General features: G+C 56.8%; 1 protein-coding gene across 38 annotated transcripts in view; it reads left to right on the top strand.

The window, feature by feature from the left end:
• Positions 1 to 5: 5 nt before the first annotated feature.
• TSC2 (TSC complex subunit 2) overlaps positions 6 to 20,981 on the top strand; it is a 36,977-nt gene continuing 16,001 nt past the window's right edge. For 8 of the 38 annotated variants that reach the window (XM_078344332.1, XM_078344322.1, XM_078344331.1 and 5 more), the window contains exons 1-20: positions 6 to 85; positions 582 to 748; positions 2,902 to 2,988; positions 5,973 to 6,083; positions 6,911 to 7,055; positions 7,942 to 8,059; positions 8,447 to 8,495; positions 8,893 to 9,018; positions 9,390 to 9,463; positions 10,601 to 10,727; positions 12,199 to 12,342; positions 13,365 to 13,502; positions 13,992 to 14,095; positions 14,463 to 14,544; positions 15,687 to 15,842; positions 16,930 to 17,046; positions 19,133 to 19,255; positions 20,128 to 20,234; positions 20,400 to 20,535; positions 20,789 to 20,911. In XM_078344332.1, coding sequence (XP_078200458.1) covers positions 611 to 748; positions 2,902 to 2,988; positions 5,973 to 6,083; positions 6,911 to 7,055; positions 7,942 to 8,059; positions 8,447 to 8,495; positions 8,893 to 9,018; positions 9,390 to 9,463; positions 10,601 to 10,727; positions 12,199 to 12,342; positions 13,365 to 13,502; positions 13,992 to 14,095; positions 14,463 to 14,544; positions 15,687 to 15,842; positions 16,930 to 17,046; positions 19,133 to 19,255; positions 20,128 to 20,234; positions 20,400 to 20,535; positions 20,789 to 20,911 — 2,205 coding nt within the window. In that variant the 5' untranslated portion in view covers positions 6 to 85; positions 582 to 610. Of the gene's footprint in view, positions 442 to 581; positions 749 to 2,901; positions 2,989 to 5,972; positions 6,084 to 6,910; positions 7,056 to 7,941; positions 8,060 to 8,446; positions 8,496 to 8,892; positions 9,019 to 9,389; positions 9,464 to 10,600; positions 10,728 to 12,198; positions 12,343 to 13,364; positions 13,503 to 13,991; positions 14,096 to 14,447; positions 14,545 to 15,686; positions 15,843 to 16,929; positions 17,047 to 19,132; positions 19,256 to 20,127; positions 20,235 to 20,399; positions 20,536 to 20,788; positions 20,912 to 20,981 lie in introns of all 38 variants that reach the window. The other 30 variants (XM_078344328.1, XM_078344319.1, XM_078344325.1 and 27 more) reach the window with 6 other exon arrangements.

Below are 20,981 nucleotides of genomic sequence, written 5' to 3'. Positions count from 1 at the left end.
GTCGCGCTTCCGGCGGCGTCCGCGACCGAGGGGGTGCGCCTTTCTCCGCGTCGGGACTACCCGGCTCGCGGTGGCGCGGCGTGGGGTGAGTGGCCTGGGCCACACTGTGGCCCGGTTCCCACAGGGCAGCAGGGCAGCGGCCTGGAGAGGCGGACCCTGCAGTGTCCGGGTCCCGGGCCTCACCCGCGCCCACTGCATCCGGATCCCGGAGCTCCGAGCATCCCTTGGTTTGAAGTCATGGCGGGTGCCAGCGGGTCTCTGCTGCAGGCGGTTCCTTGACAGCTCCTCCTCCACATGGGGAGAGGAGACGTGGCAAACGTCGGGGCTCCCTGGACCTCGCGGCGGCCGTCCTAACCCGTGCACTGAGTCGGGCGGGGTGGGCGGCAGCGTCTGAGCAGAGAGCCCCCTAGACCAGGCCTGGTATCTCCCAGGCTTTCCTAGGTGCCTGAGTTCTCCCAGGGGCAGTGGGAGGAGAGGTTATGCCCCCCAGAGACCCAGCGTCCTGACGGCTGGAGGTCCGCAGTGGGGAAGGTGGGCAGAGCTGTTGCTCGCATGTCCCCATGCTTATTCTGTTTTCTCAGAGGGGTTTCCTGGTGCGTTCTGGCCCACCATGGCCAAGCCCACAAGCAAAGATTCGGGCCTGAAGGAGAAGTTTAAGAATCTGTTGGGACTGGGAACACCGAGGCCAAATCCCAGGTCTGCAGAGGGCAAACAGACAGAGTTTATCATCACCGCGGAAGTCCTGCGGGTGAGCGAGCTGCCTTTGTGTTTGGGCTACAGAGAAGTCGGGCGGGGTGGGCGCAGCGTCTGAGCGGGGAAGGTTGGGTTGGTCTCGCACCAGCTTCTGGGGGAGATGGGTTGTTGGTGACTGTCTGCACAGGAACGTTGTCTCCAGTACTTGGAGGCCTACATGTCCTTCCTCAGGATCCTGACTCGGAAAGTCAGGATCTTGGTGACCGGCTTTAGGCACACTTGAGTTACTATTGAGATGTTGAAACAAAGCCCATTTTATAGATGTGGCCTGAGTATCGTCATCTTCACAGGTAAGGATATAGCCTGGTGTTAAATAATAATACGTGAGTTCCGGGGAAAAATAGGTTCTTCTTCTTATTTTATTTTATTTTTTTTTTGAGACTGAGTCTCCCTCTGTCACCTCGGCTAGAGTGCAGTGGCGCCATCTCTGCTCACTGCAACCTCTGCCACTGAGGTTCAAGGGATTCTCCTAGTGCAGCCTCCCAAGTAGTTGGGACTACAAGTGCCTGCCACCACACCTGGCTAATTTTTATTTTTTTTGAGATGGAGTCTTGCTCTGTTGCCTAGGCTGGAGTACAGTGGCGCAGTCTCCACTCACTGCTACCTCTGCCTCCTGGGTTCAAGCAATTCTCTTGCCTCAGCCTCCCAAGTAGCTGGGACTACAGGCGGGCACTACCACACCCGGCTAGTTTTTGTATTTTTAGTAGAGACAGGTTTCACCACAATGGCCAGGCTTGCCTTGTACTCCTGACTGCACGTTATCTGCCCGCCTCGGCCTCTCGAAGTGCTGGGATTACAGGTGTGAGCTGCTGCGCCTGGGACTAGCTCCTTACTTTTTATGTATGTTTGTCACACATACTTGGCATTGTGTTTTGCCCGTGAGTAAATGCTGAATTTTTGTACTTGTAAAGTTTTCTAATTAGAGATAACCAAAACGTTCATCAACTGATGAGTGGATAAATAGAATCTAGTCCATCCATACAATGGGATGTGATTTGGCGATAGAAAGGCATGAAGCGCTAATGCGCCTGCAGCATAGATGAAGCTGGAGAACGTGCCGGCGAGAGAAGCTTATAAACGCCCTGTGCTGCCCAACTCACTTACGTGAGATGCTCAACGAGACCCATCCATTCAGACACGAAGTATATTCATATTTGCCAGGGGTGGGGTGAAGACGGAGTTGGTACGGAATTTTCTTTTGGGATGATGAAAATGTTCTGGAATTAGCAGAGATAGCTGCAAGAATTGTGATTATACGAAAGACTGAATTGGGCCAGGCACCATGGCTCACGCCTGTAATCCTAGCACTTTGGGAGGCCAAGGTGGGTGGATCACCTGAGGGTCAGGAGTTCGAGACCAGCCTGACCAACATGGTGAAAACCCGTCTCTACTAAAAATACAAAAATTAGCCAGGTGTGGTGGCAGGCGCCTGTGATCTCAGCTACTCGGGAGGCTGAGGCAGGAGAATTGCTTGAACCCGGAGGCAGAGGTTGCAGTGAGCTGAGATTGTACCACTGCACTCCAGACCAAGCAATAGAGTGAGATTCCATCTCAAAAAAAATTAAAAAAAAAAAAAAGACTGAATTGTACAGGTTGAAATTGTTAATGGTATAATTCATGTTATGTTGTATCTCAATACAAAATTTTAGTCATGAAAAAAAATTGCACATTTCAACTCCCCAGGTTGGAGCACTAAGCCCCTTGGTGAATCTTGATTTCAGAAATAACTTTTTTTTTCCAGATGGAGTTTTGCTCTGTCGCCCAGGCTGGAGTGCAGTGGTGTCATCTCTGCTCACTGCAACCTCCGCCTCCCAGGTTCAAGCAGTTCTCCTGTCTCAGTTTCTCGAGTAGCTGGAGTTACAGGCATGTGCCACCACGCCTAGCTAATATTTTTTGTATTTTTAGTGGAAACAGGGTTTCACCACGTTGGCCAGTGGTCTTGAACTCCTGACCTCAGCCAGTCCACCCGCCTCAGCCCCGCAAAGTGCTGGGATTACAGGTGTGAGCCACCACAACCAGCTTAGAAATATCTGTTTTAAGTCTCTAGTCTGGAAAATGCAGTGCGAGTCTTTAGGTGGTTTGTGACGTGCAGTCGAGGAGACTGTGACCTGAGCGATGGTCCCTTTTTCTTCTTTCAACTTTCTCTAGGAACTGAGTGTGGAATGTGGCCTCAACAACCGCATCCGGATGATAGGACAGATTTGTGAAGTTGCAAGAACGAAGAAATTTGAAGAGGTAGGTTTGTCCAACTGAACTCCTAGAGCGGGGCATGGGGACTGTTTCGAAGCCTGAGTTTGCCTTTTTCAGGTGCATGGTTGACAGCTGACTGCTGATGATCCGGTTTGCACTGTCTTTTTTTTTTCCGAGATGGAGTCTTGCTCTGTCACCCGGGCTGGAGTGCAGTGGTGTGGTCTTGGCTCATTACAACCTCCACCTCCTGGTTTAAGCAATTCTCCTGTCTCAACCTCCCCAGTAGCTGGGACTACAGGTGCGCACCACCACACCTGGCTAATTTTTGTATTTTTAATAGAGATGGGGTTTCACTATTTTGGTCAGGCTGGTCTTGAACTCCTGACCTCGTGATCTGCCTGCCTTGGACTCCCAAAGTGCTGGGATTACAGGTGTGAGCTACCGCACCCAGCTGGTTTGCACTATTGTAGGGAAATTTAGCTTTCCTCTTAGTGATGGGGAAGCTTCTGGAAATGCCCTGAGTACAGCCTTGAGGGACCAATCAAGTGTGGACATGCAGAGCAAAGGGATTAGGCTTTTCTAGCAACACAGAAAGGGTTTGGAGGCTGGGCACGGTGGGTTACACCTGTAATCCCAGTACTTTGGGAGGCCCAGGTGGGTGGATCACCTGAAGTCAGGAGTTCAAGACCAGGGTGGCCAACATGGCGAAACCCCCTCTCTGCTAAAAATACAAAAATTAGTGAGGCATGGTGGTGTGCGCCTGTAATCCCAGCTACTTGGGAGGCTGAGGAAGGAGAATCACTTGAACCCAGGAGGTGGAGGTTGCAGTGGACTGGGATTTGCCACTGCACTCTAGCCTGGGCGACAGAGCGAGACTCTGTCTCAAAAAGAAAAAAAAAGGTTTGCAGTGGCTGACACTAATACATGCTCACTCGCCCTCTTGTAGTATAAGTTCAGGTGGAGAAAAATCAAGAAAGGGTTGGTTCCACAGAGAACAACCCTACGCACACTGGTCCTGGTGCCATTTTGGGAGGGTGACTGGTTGGTGGTATTGGGTGACTTCATGGACATAGACATGTTTATTTTGGGAAGACACTGCCAGGCTTTCCTGGTGACCCGGAGACAGGATGGGAAGTGGTCATTCCTGGAGTGCATGTTGCAGCTGGGGCACCTCAGGGCCACCTTGGCCAGCGTTTGTGTGGGAGAGTGGGGGGATACCTGGACCTCTCAGGCTTGGATCTGCTAAGAGGAGAGAGACTGCTGCCCCTGTAGCAGCTCATCTGAAACATGCCGGCTGCATGTTGCCAAGGATAAGTGTAAAGGGTAGGCATCCTGCCGAGAGCGGTGGCTCACGCCTGTATTCCCAGCACTTTGGGAGGCCAAGGTGCGTAGATCACCTGAGGTCAGGAGTTCAAGACCAGCCTGGCCGAGATGATGAAAGCCCGTCTCTAATAAAAATACAAAAATTAGCCTAGCATGGTGGCAGGTATATGTAATTCCAACTACTTAGAAGGCTGAGGCAGAGAATTGCTTGAACCTGGGAGGCAGAGGTGAACCGAGATCGTGCCACTGCACTCTAGCCTGGGCGACAGAGTAAGACTCAGTCTCAGAAAAAAAAAAATAGGCATCCTTGGCAGGGCACAGTGGCTCACGCCTGTAATCCCAACACTTTGGGAGGCTGCGGTGGGCGGATCACAAGGTCAGGAGTTTGAGACCAGCTGGCCAACATGGTGAAACCCCATCTCTACTAAAGAAAAAAAAAAAAGTACAAAAATTAGCTGGGCATGGTGGTGTGCGCCTGTAATCCTAGCTACTCGGGAGGCTGAGGTGGGAGGATTGCTTGAACCTGGGAAGCAGAGGTTGCAGTGAGCCAAGATTATGCCACTGCACTGCAGCCTGAGCAACAGAGCAAGACTCCATCTTAAAAAAACAAAATTATAGGCATCCTTGGGCCAGCACAGTGGCTCCTGCCTGTAATCTTAGCGCTTTGGGAGGCCAAGGCAGACAGATTGCCTGAGGTCAGGAGTTCAAGACCAGCCTGGTCAACATGGTGAAGCCCTGTCTCTACTGAAAATACAAAAATTAGCCAGGCAGCGTGGTGGCGGGCACCTGTAATCCCAGCTGTTTGGAAGACTGAAGCAGGAGAATCGCTTAAACTTGGGAAGCGGAGGTTGTGGTGAGCTGAGATCATGCCATTGTACTCCAGCCCGGGTGACAGAGCAAGACTCTGTCTCCAGAAAAAAAAAAGAATAAGCATCCTGCATCCAGTTCTGAAAGCTGTGTGTGTGGGTACGCAGCAGCCTTTGAACAGATGAACAGGTCTCTGAGGCTGGGATGGTCCTGGGCCCTGTGTCCACACATCTTTGCAACTCAGGTTGCAGCCATAGGAGTATTGTCAGTGAGACAAAGGAGGTGAGAATGCCAGCTGTCCTGAATTGGTTGGGACGTTGGTCAGATGACACCTAAAAGAACGCAGCTCTAGGGAGCAGGGCCGAGCACCGCACAGGCTGGGTGGGAGTTAGAGGAGGCAGATTTCAGCAGGTGGGCAGCAGGGGCTGGGTAGGGGTGTGGGGCCGAGGGCCCGAGGCCAGCGTGTTCACTAGAGGAAGGCCACGAGCAGGGTTTCTGGGGTAGGTGCAGGCCCAGGGCTCAGTGTGCACTCTGGTTCTGACACTGTCCCATGACTTCCTGCCAGTGTTCACACAGCTCTAGTGGGATGCCTGCTGGTCCAGATGAGGCCAGGATAGCTGCCCTGGCCTGCTGCTGTCCTCTGTGCTCCCAGTTGGTCACCTGGTGGTGGTGAAAGGGACCTGCTGGAGTTTGAGGCAGGTCTGAGTCATTCCCCATTCCAAGCCTGTGGTCATCACAGGCTGCAGGACACACATGAAATGTGAGCTTTAGAGGTGGGCTGTAAGTCACAAGCCCCTGTTGTTCCGCCCTTTCCTCTGCTCATGGCACTGTCCTCCAATTGACGGGGTCAGGGTTCTTGGAGAGCACGTCCTCACCGCTGTCCCTTCTGCTGGTGACAGCATGCAGTGGAAGCACTCTGGAAGGCAGTTGCGGATATGTTGCAGCCAGAACGGCCGCTGGAAGCCCGGCACGCGGTGCTGGCTCTGCTGAAGGCCATCGTGCAGGGGCAGGTAAGGCCCGGGGCCACGCTGGGATGAATGACGTCGGGCCGCCCACTTATTGTCCTGTCCCTGCGGGGCCGGGTTTGGACTCATGCCTAGGTGAGGTGCTGGGCACAGGGTCTAGGGGCTGACAGGCTCTGGAGCTGGATGTCCTTTGAGGTCTCCTGTTGTCACGATGTCTGTGTGACTGTGGGCACTGCCTCTTCGCTTGTAATCAGAGATGGTCGTTGCCTCTTCCTCTTCTGGGATGTTCTGGAGATCCTGTGAGGCAGTTCTTACAGAGTGCTGAGACTGTGCCTGGCAGCTGGTGCACGGCTGCGGCATTGTTCTGCCCCCGCCCCCTTTCGGGGCCGCTCCCCTGTTCACTGCGTTCCAGCCGTGCTGGTCTCGGGTGACCCTGAACACCCAGGCCTCTTGCTGTTCCAGCCTCCCGCGGTTGGCCACTTCCACTCCTTCCTGTCTCGCTGCTCGCTGCTCAAAAGGGCTGTCGCTCTCACGGGCTCTCCTGGGCTTCCCCCGCTTCAGCTTTGTCATCAGTCTGTGAGCACAAGGGTGCCTGCCCTGGGCCAAGTGCAGGGGTCAGGTGGGAGCTGAGTGGTCTCTGCCCTGCACAGCCCACTGTGCCAGGAACCGACACGAAGCAGGTGCTCCCATATGCGGGTCAGCGGCCCCCTGCCCTGAATACCACTGATGTTGCAGAACTGTCCCTTGCAGGGCACTCGTGGGAAGAATGGAGCCCAGGGCTGGAGTGCAGGTGCCCCCTGCCCTTCAGGGACTTCTGGCAGCTGTGGAGGAGATGCTGGCAGGTCTGCTGATCCTGTGTCTTTTGTCTTTAGGGCGAGCGTTTGGGGATCCTCAGGGCTCTCTTCTTTAAGGTCATCAAGGATTACCCTTCCAACGAAGACCTCCACGAAAGGCTGGAAGTTTTCAAGGCCCTCACGGACAATGGGAGACATATCACCTACTTGGAGGAAGAGCTGGGTGGGTGCCACATTGGGTGTGAGGTTTCTCTGCCCTTGGCGAACAAGTGTGGTCTGGGATGGGAAGGACCTAGGGCTGGGGAGTGGCTGCAGCGTGTACGCTTGTGCTGCTCCATGCATCTGGGCTCACCTGCATGGCCCGAATCTCCTGGGGCACCTGTTAAAAATGCAGAGTCCTGGCTTTCACCCCAGACCTGCTGACTGTGAGTCTCTGGGGCCTGGAACCTAGGAATACTCCTGCAGTGGCAGGAGCTGGGCTGAGTTCTTTCACCGGGAGGTGGCGCTGCTGACCCGGTCTCACTGGAGTGTGCTGGTCCCATCCTCGTCCTCCCATTCCCCCTTTTTGGACCTTCCTCCTGCCATCCTGCAGTGGGAGGTTTCCGTTGTCCTGGGTCTCTGTATCATTATTGTGCAGAGTAGAGAAAGAGGAGGAAGAGATCAGTCCGACTCAGGCTCCACTGTTCTGTCACCCAGAAAAGGGCCTCAGCGGCTGGGCTGCCCCCCGGCCAGGTGCTGGCCAGGTGCCTGCTAGCAGGTTTCTTGTCTGAAGTGACAAGGCTGGCAGCCAAGTGTGTGGGCATCTCCTCCAAGTGGCTCTCTTGTGGGGCAGTGGCGAATGCCCAGGAATCTGGGGGTATTGATGCCTTCCAGCCTCAGTTGGGCTCTGAGTGTACAGCACACGCTCCTGCTGCCGTCTTGGCTCAGACCCTCTGCACAGTCCCAGGGATGGTGGATTCTAGTATATGTGCGTGGCCTGCCTGTTGCTGCAGGGGGACTGAAGATGTGGTATCCGGCAGCGATGGGTTTGGACACACTGTCCTGCCGGGGGAGGCGAGTGGGAGGTATGGATTCAGCATCCTTGCAGACTGCTGCCGCTTCTCCCCCAGCTGACTTTGTCCTGCAGTGGATGGATGTTGGCTTGTCCTCGGAATTCCTTCTGGTGCTGGTGAATTTGGTGAAATTCAACAGCTGCTACCTCGACGAATACATCGCAAGGATGGTTCAGTAAGAAAAGAATGGAGATTGTTCTGATGACGGTCCTGCGGTCAGCTCCGCAGGGCAGATAAAGTTGTTGAAATCACCAAAAAAGGGAGAGGCTGATGGTTGACGTAGCTCCCTTCTACGGAGCTGTCACCTGATATTTAGTTCCTTTTTGTCATGATTTGTTGCCTGAAATCTCTGAGAGCCGGGCCTCTGTCTCACTCCTGCTGAACACCCAGCACTGAGCGCAGTGGCTGGTGCACGGCAGGAACCTGAGTGCTTGTTGGGTGGGTGGGACCCCCAGGGAGGACGAGCCACGTGTGTAACTGACGTGTAGTGACTAAACCACAGCCTGGGGCGGCTTGGCCCTCCAGGCAGCGCTGCCAGGACTGAGCACAGTGCCCCCTGCAGGATGATCTGTCTGCTGTGTGTCCGGACCGCGTCCTCTGTGGACATAGAGGTCAGTGCCTCCCCTCTCCAGGGCCAGTCCATTTCGCCCTCGTATCTGGGAGGCTTGGGCTTGGGGGTTGAGCCCTCTGTGGCATCTGCTGGCTGTGTGGCCCTGGGGAAGCTGCTCGGTCTCCCTGAGCCTTAGGAGTCCCCCGTGTAAGTCAGGACAGCAGGGCGCCTCCATGTGGAGTTGGAGCTCAGGGTAGATGACAGCATCAATGACCCTCAGTGACAGGGATGTTGGGTGCTTCCCACATGCCCGCTTGCCCTGTGGCTTGGAGAGAGGCGGCCTGGGAAGTGGGGAGGCGTGGCAGTGCTGGCTGAAGGAGGTGGGAAGGAGGCCTGGGTGTCCTCCTCAGCCAGGAGCTGGGGCAGCAGTGGCGTGAGCCGTGTCTTCTTCCCTCCAGGTCTCCCTGCAGGTGCTGGACGCTGTGGTCTGCTACAACTGCCTGCCGGCCGAGAGCCTCCCAGTGTTCATTGTCACTCTCTGTCGCACCGTCAACGCCAAGGAGCTCTGCGAGCCTTGCTGGAAGGTGGGGTCTCTGAAGCTGCTCCGGAAGGTTCCTGAGGGCACACGGATGGGACGAGGGCCGGCTTGTTTCCCATGAGGGCACACAGATGGGACGAGGGCTGGCTTGTTTTCCATGAATGGTCACCTGATTCTTGGGATGGCAAGACAATAGCCTGTTGATGGATGGCCAGTGTCATTTTCTCGGGCAGTTGAGCTGAGATCAGGGTTTTGGTGGCGTGTTGAGAACCCCGCTGCCCCTGTGTTTGGAGGAGATAGTGGTGAGCTGGCCGAACCTTGAGTGTCTACAGCAGCAGCCAGGCGGGGCCGCAGAGGGACTGGGGCTGGGGGCGGGGCTTGTGCCTGCCAGCCCCTGACATGCATCGTGTCTTGCAGCTGATGCGGAACCTCCTTGGCACCCACCTGGGTCACAGCGCCATCTACAACATGTGCCACCTCATGGAGGACAGGCAAGTGCACTGGGCGGGGTTCAGGGCCGTGGAGGCCAACACAGCCCTCGGGGCAGCCTCCGTGTCCCTTGCTGAGCACACATTGGCTTAGAGAGTCCCTGTCCTTTCGGGCCGCTGTTCGAGAGGCTGCCACTAGAGTGAGGCCCGTGACTTCTGGGAGCGAGTCCTTGTCCTCTCCTTCCTCTGTCAGTTCAACAGAATGTCCACAACCAGCTTGGAGCCTGCCCCTGTGCCAGGACATCCTCCAGCGGGGCTTAGCCTGTTACAAGGCGAGGCTTGAGGTCTTGACCTTGACACTGCCCTTCCCTTTACCCCCACAGCCACACTGTGGCCAGTTCTGTTGCTCTAGCCCCGGGAGGTGGCTCAGCTCTGCCCACACCCTGGCCTCCCATCCATGCTCTCAGCTTCCCCTCCTCCTGCTCTCCTGTATCTGTCCCTACCTCCTGAAGCCCACTCCTCTATGCAGCACCCAGGTGGCTTTTTTCTGACACAGATTTGACCATGTCACCCTTTGCCTGAAGCCAGTTGGTTCCCAGTGCCCTCGGGATGCAAGTTCCTCCCATGGAACCAGACCCTGGGGGCCCAGCCCTGCCTCAGCCCCTGCTCCCCTCATTCCTTCCATCTTGCCATCTCCCGCCCACCTCGGGCTTGTGCATGCACTGATTCCTCTTGCTGGAAGGTTCTTCCACCTTCTATAAGCTGGTCTGAGTGTTCCCTGAGGCTTAGCATGGTCACTAACTCCCCCACCTCCCAGAGTAGGTTTTGCCGTCATCCTGTGAGCTCTCCTTGGCTGTGATTGGACAAGGAGATTTTGCATTTACCTGGGAAATGGTGTGGCTGGCGCCTATGTCTCCCCCCAGACTGTGAGGCTGAGGGTCGTCCCTCTTGCCCCCTTCCTGTCCCTGGCATGACCTGTGGCTCACAGTATGGTCAGCGGTGATGGGCTGCCACCTGTGTGTCAGAGTGAACGAGAGTGTTACTGTTGGCCTGTGTTCCCCGCCCTGCCCAGTGTGCTCCTGTCCCCTAAGCACAGGGACCTCTGGGGCTGCTGCAGAAGCCCCAGCAACCTCACCCATCTATGGCAGACCCTGGGCTGGGGCCCTGCTCACGTACTGTCTCTCTGGGGAACACTTTCAGAGCCTACATGGAAGACGCCCCCCTGCTGAGAGGAGCCGTGTTTTTTGTGGGCATGGCTCTCTGGGGAGCCCACCGGCTCTATTCTCTCAGGAACTCGCCGACATCCGTGCTGCCATCATTTTACCAGGTGAGGCGGTTTCCTTGCCCAGTGAGTTGGCAGGAACAGGCCTTGCCCGCCCACCCTGCTGGGGGTCCTGCTATGGGGGCTGCGGTTGCATTTTTAGGTCTTTCCAGGCAGTTGCTTTGCCACCAGGGGTGAAGTCTGGGGCTACTGTGAAGGCTTTATTCTCCTTTTTTTTTGAGACAGAGTTTCACTCTTGTTGCCCAGGCTGGAGTACAGTGGCACAGTCTTGGCTGACTGCAGCTTCTGCCTCCAGGGTTCAAGTGATTCTCGTGCTTCAGCCTCCTGAGTAGCTGGGACTACAGGCATGTGCCACAACACCTGGCTAAGTTTTTGTATTTTTAGTAGAGACGGGGTTTCACCATGTTGTCCAGGCTGTTCTGGAACTCCTGACCTCAGGTGATCCAGCCACCTTGGCCCCCCAAAGTGCTGGGATTACAGGCGTGAGCTACTGCACCCGGCCTTAAGGCTTTATTATCAAGCAAACCATACATCTTACAGTTTCATCATCTGGAGCTGAATGCTCCCTCTGGGACAGCCGTTCTCTTGCTGTTGATGGTTCTGTTTTGTCCAGTGCTAAGCGTGCCCTGTCTCTGCAGTGATGCTGTGGCACAGATGCTGGGGGCACAGCTTCAGTTTCCATAGTGCCCTGCAATGACTGGCACGCATTCTATGCGCGTCCTCATTTGGTGCCCATAGCCCCCTGGAGGCCAGGGCATAAGCATCATCCTGTTTTTTTTATGAGACAGAGTCTCGCTCTGTCGCCAGGCACCAGGCTGGAGTGCAATGGCGCGATCTTGGCTCACTGCAACCTCTACCTCCTGGGTTCAAGCAATTCTCCTGCTTCAGCCTCCCAAATAGCTGGGACTGCAGACGAGTGCCACCATGCCCAGCTAATTTTTATATTTTAGTAGAGATGGGGTTTTACCATGTTGGCCAGGATGGTCTCGATCTCTTGACCTTGTGATCCGCCTGCCTCAGCCTCCCACAGTGCCGGGATTACAGGCTTGAGCCACCGTGCCCGGCCATCCTGGTTTTATAGTGAGGAGCAGCTCAGATGTGCTGCAGTGCGGGTCACACGGGCTCTCCTGATCCTCTGCTCTTGCTGCTGCAACCTTCCCCATAGGGGCGGTGGGGGTGGGTGTCGTCTTTGTGCACGGCTTGCAGCAGAACTTGGGGCAGCTTTCGGGTGCTGCTGGGCTGGTACACTGGGTGCCCAGGATTCAGAGTTGCTGGTCTGTCTTGAGTCAGGGACTTTGCAGGCAGTCATGGAGGTGGGGCCCTGTCTGTGTCCTGACAGTACCGGAGCATGTAGAAAACCCGTCCTGGGTGCCCCACATGCTTTTTCTGTGGCCCATGATGCATGCATGGTGGGCATCGTGGGCTCAGGTGTACTTTGCCCAGTTCCAAGGGTGACAGGGAGGGCGTTCCTTGTTCAGCAAGCTGCTCTGACCCTGTGTGCTGCCCTGTGTTCCAGGCTATGGCGTGTGCGAATGAGGTGGTGTCCTATGAGATTGTCCTGTCAATCACCAGGCTCATCAAGAAGTACAGGAAGGAGCTCCAGGCGGTGACATGGGACATTCTGCTGAACATCATCGAACGGCTCCTTCAGCAGCTCCAGGTGAGGCGAGGGCAGGAGCTCCAGGAAGCACTGGGACCCCAGACGGGCAGGCTCAGCCCACTCAGAAGATGGTACCTTGGGCCCCATCTCTGGGCGTCCCGTAGAGACTGCTGGAACTGTGTTCTCTGGTGATTCACTGGGGTGCGAATCCACCTTTTACTGGAGACAGATCTGATCCTTCCAGATGTGCTCCATCATTTCGGCCCCAGACAGGGATATGCAGTAGGTGAGCTGCCCCTGGGCCAGTGTTGCTCAGTCTGCAGAGTGACCTGCAGGCCACCTTCATGACCTAGAGGGAATCCAGTGTGGCTTTGGTGTGACAAGACAGCATTAGTCAAGTCTGTTAACTACATCTATAACGAGGACTCCACAGCCACACAGCCTCATCAGTTTAGGGGCTCTGGGGAGGCGAGGCTGGTAACAAGCAGGGGCTCAGGGCTGGGCCTTTTCCTGGAGCCTGTGCCGGGCGATGTACAGGAGACTAGACGATGGAAGGGAGGCCAGGGCTTAGCAGGGACTGAGGTCCTCTCAGGGCCTGTTGCTGGCCAGACCATTGCCACCGACCGCTGGCCAGGGGATGCTGCAGTTCCGAGTGGCAGTGGCAGAAGCCATAGTCCAGGGCTTCTAGAAAAGGCTGGACTTGGGAGAGGCAAGAAAGGGCCTATGGCTGTGGCTGCCGTCAGCCTTCCTGCCTGAGCTTCCTCCTTGTGTGGGCATAGCCTGGATTCCTTGAGAGTGGGGTATGGGCAGGAACAGCAGCTGCCAACACAGCCACTGTGGCCCCTGGAGAGGACCTAGTGGGGGGCATATTGACCCATGTGGCCCAGTGTGGCCCCTGGAGAGGATCTGGGGGGTGTCTTAACCTGCATGGCCTCAGAGGGCTGGGGCTGTCTGTCTCCATGTGGCCCAGTGTGGCTTGAGTTGGCCGGGAGTGTCCCCATGCAGCGGGTGCAGAGCGAGGCCTCTGGTGCTGAGTCCGTGTGGGGAGTGGAAGTCAGCCTGTGTCACCGTGCCCACTGCAGACTCTGGACAGCCTGGAGCTCAGGACCATCGTCCATGACCTGCTGACCACGGTGGAGGAGCTGTGTGACCAGAACGAGTTCCACGGTTCCCAGGAGAGATACTTTGAGCTGGTGGAGAGCTGTGCAGACCAGAGGCCTGTAAGAGTCCCTCTCGGGTGGGCCTTTTGGGCTTTGGCTGGCAGGGAGGGGCCGGTTCTGGGTGAAGTGCAGCTTTCTGAGCCTTGGAAGCCAAAGGCTGGGTGGGCACCTGCTTTCTGCACTAGGGCAAGGAAGGCTGCCAGGGCACCAACGGGCGGAGCACGTGTCTGCTGGCGAGCTCAGCGTTAGCCTGCCCATCGGTCTCCTCTCACCTGCGTGGAGGAAGCTTCCGCCCAACTCTGTGGAGCCCTGTGGCTCCCAGGCGGCAGCAGTCGTTTTGCCAGGAACACTCAGCTTGGTGCCCAGGCTTTTCCGTGGGTTTGTACACGAGTCTCCCCCACTGCCAGGAGTGCCTTTGTGTCTGTGGGCTCCCTGCAGGCTGTGAGGCAGCTGCGTTCCAAGAGCAAAGCAGCCTCCGGGCCAGCAGCCCAGTGTGGAGAAGGAGAGCACTGGAGGGGCAGGCGCCAACGCTGGCTCTTCTTTTGACAGGAGTCCTCCCTCCTGAACCTCATCTCGTATAGAGCGCAGTCCATCCACCCGGCCAAGGATGGCTGGATTCAGAACCTGCAGGCACTGATGGAGAGATTCTTCAGGTAGGGGGGCCTCTGCAGCCCTGCCTGAAGCCTGAAGCCTGGCCCTGTCTCTTTCTGGGTCCCTCACCCTGGGCTGGGTCTCAGGATGGCCGATAAACAGCCTTCCTCTCTGCCTCTGGAGCACCCCGGCTCTGGGTGAGCTGTTGTTAGCTTGCTTTCCAGCAGGACAAAATCCTCTCTCGATGCCGCTGGGCTTCCTCCTGTCGGGGGTTGTCTGTAGAGACCTGTCCTGGGAGGCAGAGCCCTGTGCCATGTGTGCCTGGCCACGGGAGGACCCACAGTTGGGCTGGCCAGTGCCAGGCGGACAGGCTAGTGCGGGGCTGTGGCCAGGTACTCCCCGCTGCCCCAGCAGGCTGCTGTCTCACAGGAGCGAGTCCCGAGGCGCCGTGCGCATCAAGGTGCTGGATGTGCTGTCCTTCGTGCTGCTCATCAACAGGCAATTCTATGAGGTATGTGTCCTGGGCATCTGCAGCTGGGGGCTCAGGGCTGTTTCTTCATGGGGCAGGCTGTCCCGCCTTGCACATGCTCCTGCAGAGCTGCAGTCTGCCTGGGACTTCGGTCCTGCTGGGCCCTCTGCAGCCCCCGGCATGGTCTGTTTACCCCTGTTCATTCGCTAGCTTGCTCGTCCTGGCTGCCTCTGGCAGGCCTGGGCCAGGCCTTGACACATGGCCAGGTAGCAAGATGGGCACAGCGCCTGGCCTCAGGGAGCCCCGGCCGGGTCATCACCAAACACAGAAGCCTCTTAAGAATTCTGTTGTGAGTTAGTTTAGACCAGTCTGGTGTGGGGACATCGTCTTCTGTTTTTGTCATGGCGTTCACCCTGTGCACCTTCCTTGAGAGAGACTGTGTGCCTGCCAGCTGTACCCACCCCTTTCCCAGTAGACACAGCTTAGGCTCTGAGGCTGTCCCTTTCCGCTGCACCCCTGCCCGCAGCCTCGAAGTCCTCCCCTGCTGAGAGCTGCCCCCTGTGCTCCCCTCCGCAGCCTCCACTCTCCCTGAATCGCCCGCCTCTGGGTGTTGCAATCCCAAGTCCCATCCGGTGGAGCTAAGGGCTGCCTCCAGGAAGTTCCTTTGGGTTCTCTGGCTTCTCTCATCAGGGGTCTTGTCCTGTTCTGTGTTCCTGTGGAACCTTTTACCTGCTTCTGTAAAAACTCATGCCGTCCCCAGCACAGGTGGTGTGCTGCCAGGGCCTCCATTTCTCCAACACACACACGTGCACATGCCCACACGTACTCACACCCACCCGCACTCACCCTCATGCACATACTCACAGCCCCACATGGGAGGGGCTCTTGGCTGTGACGGTGACCGGCCACCAGCAGGGCCTCTCCTCTGCTGCTCCCTTGTGAATCCTGGGCCCTGAGCCTGTGCCGGCTAGTCTTCTGAACAAGGGACTGGACGGGATCCCTAGGAAGGGGCACTGGGGTCTCTTGAGTCATGCTCATTGGTGCCGATGCTCCCTGCCCAGCTGTGCTGAAGGCTTGAGGGACATGTCCACTGCTTCCAGGTCGGTGCCCTGTAGAATTGGAAGTTCGTGAGATGTGGCCCTCATTGAGCTGGTGCTCACCTTGCCTCCCTTGTGCCTGTGCAGGAGGAGCTGATTAACTCGGTGGTCATCTCCCAGCTCTCCCACATCCCCGAGGATAAAGACCACCAGGTCCGAAAGCTGGCCACCCAGTTGCTGGTGGACCTGGCAGAGGGCTGCCACACACACCACTTCAACAGCCTGCTGGACATCATTGAGAAGGTGAGCGCCGTTGGACCAAGGGCCGGGGTGCTACGGTGTCAGAGCCCCATGGGCAGAAATGGCTTCTGGGCCCTCTGTTCCTTTCTTCAAGTGACTGGTGGCTGTCTCCATTGGTGAGGCTCCTCTCCCTGCAGTATGGGTGTCAGGAGGCCTGTGCAGGGCCTGCCACTTTTGGGTTTGTGTCATGACTGAAGGTCCTGGACATGGGTGTCCTGTCACATGCTGGGGCCACCATGCTGGGCCTCCTGGACCCTGGCTGGAGCCGAGACCTGGGGTCAGGGCTTTGGCCTGCCATCCTTCCTGCCCAGCCAGCAGCTTGCCCTTCAGTTTTCAGATGCATTTTGGTTTCTTCACACTCGGGTGTAAAGGGCATCTTTGCTTTTGAGAAACCAAGATGAAGGCTAGGCACAGTGGCTCACACCTCTAATCCCACTACTTTGGGAGACCAAGGCAGGTGGATCACTTGAGGTCAGGAGTTCAAGACCAGCCTGGCCAACATGGTGAGACCCTGTTTCTACTAAAAATTTGAAAATTAGCCAGGTGTGGTGGCAGGCGCCTGTAATCCCAGCTACTCGGGAGGTTGAGGCAGGACAATTGCTTGAACCTGGGAGGTAAAGGTTGCAGTGAGCCAAAATCCTGCCACTGCACTCCAGCCTGGGTGAGAGTGAGACTCCATCTCAAAAAGAAAAAGGCCAGGTACGGGGGCTCACGCCTGTAACCCCAGCACTTTGGGAGGCTGAGGTGGGCAGATGACAACGTCAGAAGATCAAGACCATCCTGGCCAACATGGTGAATCCCCATCTCTACTAAAAATACAAAAAATTAGGTGGGTGAGATGGTGTGCGCTTGTAGTCCCAGCTACTTGGAGGCTGAGGCAGGAGAATCACTTGAACACAGGAGGTGGAGATTGCAGTGAGCCGAGATTGCGCCATTGCACTCCAGCCTGGCGACAGAGTGAGACACTGTCTCAAAAAAAAAAAGAAAAGAAAAAGCAAAGGAGGTGTTGATGGTGGAGAGTGTTTGTTCTGCCGGCCACTGTCATAGAGAGCGATGAGCCTGGCTCCAAGCCCTGGTCTTGTCTCTAAAGGTGATGGCCCGCTCCCTCTCCCCACCCCCGGAGCTGGAAGAGAGGGATGTGGCTGCATACTCAGCCTCCCTGGAGGACGTGAAGACAGCAGTCCTGGGGCTCCTGGTCATCCTTCAGGTGGGTGTTCTGTGGGAGGCCTCTGCTCCTGGGATGTGCGGGGCTAGCTGTTGTCCACCAGCAGCGTCTGCTTCATGTTGGAGTCTGTTCCCCAGCGGGACCGGTGGCTTACCTGGGTTCGCCGAGGGTGCGGTGGTCACCATGGGCAGCCAAACCCTCCTGCTCTGTAGAGGGATGGAAGGAGGTTCCTTTGGTTGCCTCTGCCCGTGACAGCAGGGATGCGAGTGGCCCTATCCTACACCCTGACCAGGGCCTGTCCCTGCGCTCCTAAGTCAGGGCCAGAACGGACCATCCTCAGCACAGCACTTCCCCTTGGCACCCAGCACAGCAGCTGAGGGAAGGGTGGACCTCCATTTCCACCCCGAGGTCAGGTTAATATTCGCAGCTGTTTTGTTGCGGTTTAATTCACGTGCCATGCAGTTTGCCCGTTCACAGTGAAGGATTCCGTTGTTTTCAGTCAATTCAGAGCTCTGCAGCCCTCCCCGCAGTCCGCTTGAGAACCTCCAGAGCACACCAGCAGCACAAGTTCTTATCCCCTGTTGCTGCCTATCCCCTGTTGCTGCCTCACCCCTGTGTACCACCAAGCCCTAGATTTGTCTACTCTGAATATTTCATAGGAATGAAGTCACAGCAAATTCATCCGAAAGTCATTGGCTGGTGGAAGAATTTCCTGTCTTGTGACTGGGTTGTTCATCCAGCATCACTTTTTCAGTCCCATCAGGTTGTGGCAAGTGTCAGTGCTTCCTTCCTTTTCGTGGCTAATATTCCATCGCCTCTCCGTGGAGCACATTGTGTTGGTGGACATTGGGCCTGTGTCCCCCTTTCAGCTGCTATGCACCTTCGTTGGAGGGTCCTGTCAGACCTGCATTTTCACTTCTCCTGGGTCTGCACCTAGGCATGGATTGTTGGGACCTAGGTTTAGTCTGCATTTGACGTTTTGAGGTGACACCAGGCTGTTTCCACTGGTGCTGTGCCATTTTCCATCCACTCGAGCAGCATATAGGGGTTCTGATTTATCTTTTTTTTTTTTTTTTTTTTTTTTTATAGAGTCTCACTCTTGTTGCCCAGGCTGGAGTACAGTGGCTCAATCGCCGTTCATTGCAAACTCTGCCTTTCAGGCTCAGGCAATTCTCCTGCCTCAGCCTCCTGAGTAGCTGGGATTACGGGCACGCGCCACCACACCTGGCTAATTTGTATTTTTAGTAGAGATGAGGTTTCACCACGTTGGCCAGGCTGGTCTCAAACTCCTAACCTCGTGATCCGCCCACCTCGGCCTCCCAAAGTGCTGGGGTTACAGGTGTGAGCCACCGCACCTGGCCTCAGTAGTTTCTTTAAATGATTTCTCTAATCATGTAAATGTGTGAATAATTTCTTTAGAAAGAGTAACAGCCCACGGGCACCGTGGCTAAGGCTTGTAATTCCAGCACTGTGGGAGGTGGAGGCAGATGGCTGAGATTGGGGGTTTAGCAGGAGAATCGCTTGAAACCTGGAGAGTGGAGGTTGCAGTGAGCTGAGATCTCGCTCTTGCGCTCTAGCCTGGGCAACGGCGAGACTATGTCTCAAGAAAAAAATAAATAAATAACAGCGTAAGTTTTGTAAATACTATCACCAGTCACTTCCAAGGTGCAGAGTACCACGAAGGGTCCCTCGGGCTGTGGCTGGATTTCCACTGCCTCTTGTTGGCCCCGGCCCCAAGGTTGCTGGAGGCCCCAGCGGCTCTCATGCCCTGCCTCATGTGTCAGGGAGGTGCCGTGGGGGCTTCGTGGGGGTGATAGCCATGCCTGGGGTCCCCCCTGCAGAGCACACTCCCTGCCCCATTCGGTGCTCTCAGCCATGCAGCTGAAGCTTGTCCATTGAATGCATCGTGCTTCACCTGTTGATCTACCCTACTAATGAGATGCTCACGAGGCTGGGTTTTACTTTTTGCTGCTGAGGAGAAAGCCCTGGGGGTCCTGGGTTCAAGGGTGGCGTTTTGAAGCACCCATCCTCTCTAGAGAGGCCGTTTTGGCCTTTGCCCCGGGGTGTGCTGTCTTAGGGCTGTGTTTCCACCTCCTGCACCACGGTAAGCTGTGTCCTCTCTCTGCAGACCAAGCTGTACACCCTGCCTGCGAGCCACGCCACGCGCGTGTATGAGATGCTGGTCAGCCACATCCAGCTCCACTATAAGCACAAGTACACCCTGCCCATTGCCAGCAGCATCCGGCTACAGGTACGATGGCCCAGGGTGGGTGACCGGTTCCTGGGGCCCAGCCAGGTGTCCCCATTTTGGCAGATGTGGTTCTTGGAAGCTGCAGAGGCGGCCCCAGGATGGACCCTCAGCCAACTGTCCTCTCCTCTGTACCCACTGTGGCTGCAGCCTCCCCAGCCCTGCTGCCCTTAACTCTGCCTGTAGTCCATGTGTGTGTGGCTTACCACTCTAAGCCACATGGTGGCATAGGTTAAGGCAGAGAAAAGGAAGCATGGCGACTTTCAGGGAGTGCATGGCCCTGACACTCCTGGTGCTGCAGAATCTGTGAAGGACCTGCAGCTGAGGGCTGGGCAGATGGGCAGCACAGGGGAGGGCAGGGCAGGGCAGGGCAGGGCTGGAGAGGGTACAGTTGGAGGAGCTGCACTGAGTTTGCCCTATGGATGTCGGCACTAGGCTGAGCAGAGGTGACTGGGATGGGAGCCCCCCTTCCAGAGCAGACTCCCCCTGTGGCGTCGGAGTCCTGTTCAGCATGGATGGAAGAAGTGGCACGCTGGGAACCAAGCTCCACTTTCTGGCAGTTGGGGGCATGTGATGATGCCAGAGGAGTGAGGCATCCATCCCCTCCATCCCAGGAGGGCCCAGCTGTGGTGGTGGGGACGTCAGGCTCTGCGTGAGCTCTGAGGCAGGCAGGGAGGGAGGAGGCGGTGGGTGCTGGGCCTCCGGTGTCACCAGGACAGAGCCTGTGTCTGTGTTGGGGTGTGGATGTGTGCTCATCAGCAGGTGGCCTTTTCTGAGTGCTTAATGGTACTAGACTCAGGTCCGAGCAGGTGAGGGCGCCGCCTGTCTTGGACCTGCACGAGCCTGGCTGGATTTCACTGTTCTCTCTTCGACAGGCCTTTGACTTCCTGTTGCTGCTGCGGGCTGACTCACTGCACCGCCTCGGCCTGCCCAACAAGGACGGGGTCGTGCGGTTCAGCCCCTACTGCGTCTGTGACTACATGTACGTGGGGCCTTTCCCACAGCCCATGAGGCTCAGGGCGTCGGGCACTGGGGCTGTGGCGGCCCCGGTTGCATGTCTGAGGGATGTCCCAGGGTGGGGAGGTACTGAGTCTGCTCTGTTGCTGCTGCGGGAACTTGGCCTCAGCTGCTTCTCTTGATTCGGCAGGGAGCTGGAGAGAGGCTCTGAGAAGAAGGCCGGCGGCTCCCTTTCTCCTCCCACAGGGCCTGCGGGCCCGGCTGTGCGGCTGGGCTCCCTGCCCTACTCTCTGCTCTTCCGCGTCTTGCTGCAGTGCTTGAAGCAGGTGAGTGGGGCCAGGAGGACAGGGAGCCACCAGCAGCTTGCTGGGCCTCCTGCCTTGCCTGGCCCGTGGAGGGCAGCCATTCCCTTCCCTGAGCAGCTGCAGGGACAGAGGCCCGTGCTGGGCAGTCCCCCACTGGCCGAGAGTGGGGCTCCAGGGCCCTTGCGGCTATGCAGCCGCAAGCCGAGCCTCAGATGTTGAGCTTCCGCCTGTCTCCGTCAGGAAGACCCCATCCTGATGCCTCCTCTCCTTGCAGGAGACTGACTGGAAGGTGCTAAAGCTGGTTCTAGGCAGGCTGCCCGAGTCCCTGCGCTACAAAGTGCTCATCTTCACCTCCCCATGCAGTGTGGACCAGCTGTGCTCCGCCCTCTGCTCCATGGTAGCATGGCCGGCCTGGGTTGGGGGTGGGGGCTGCCTTAGGGTTCTTCCCCTAGAGACTGGGAGCCTCT

This window comes from Callithrix jacchus, chromosome 12, assembly GCF_049354715.1.
Source record: "Callithrix jacchus isolate 240 chromosome 12, calJac240_pri, whole genome shotgun sequence".
Classification (NCBI taxonomy): Eukaryota; Metazoa; Chordata; class Mammalia; order Primates; family Cebidae; genus Callithrix; species Callithrix jacchus.
The sequence above is the reverse complement of the archived record's forward strand: the minus strand, read 5'-3'. Positions and strand labels throughout refer to the sequence as shown.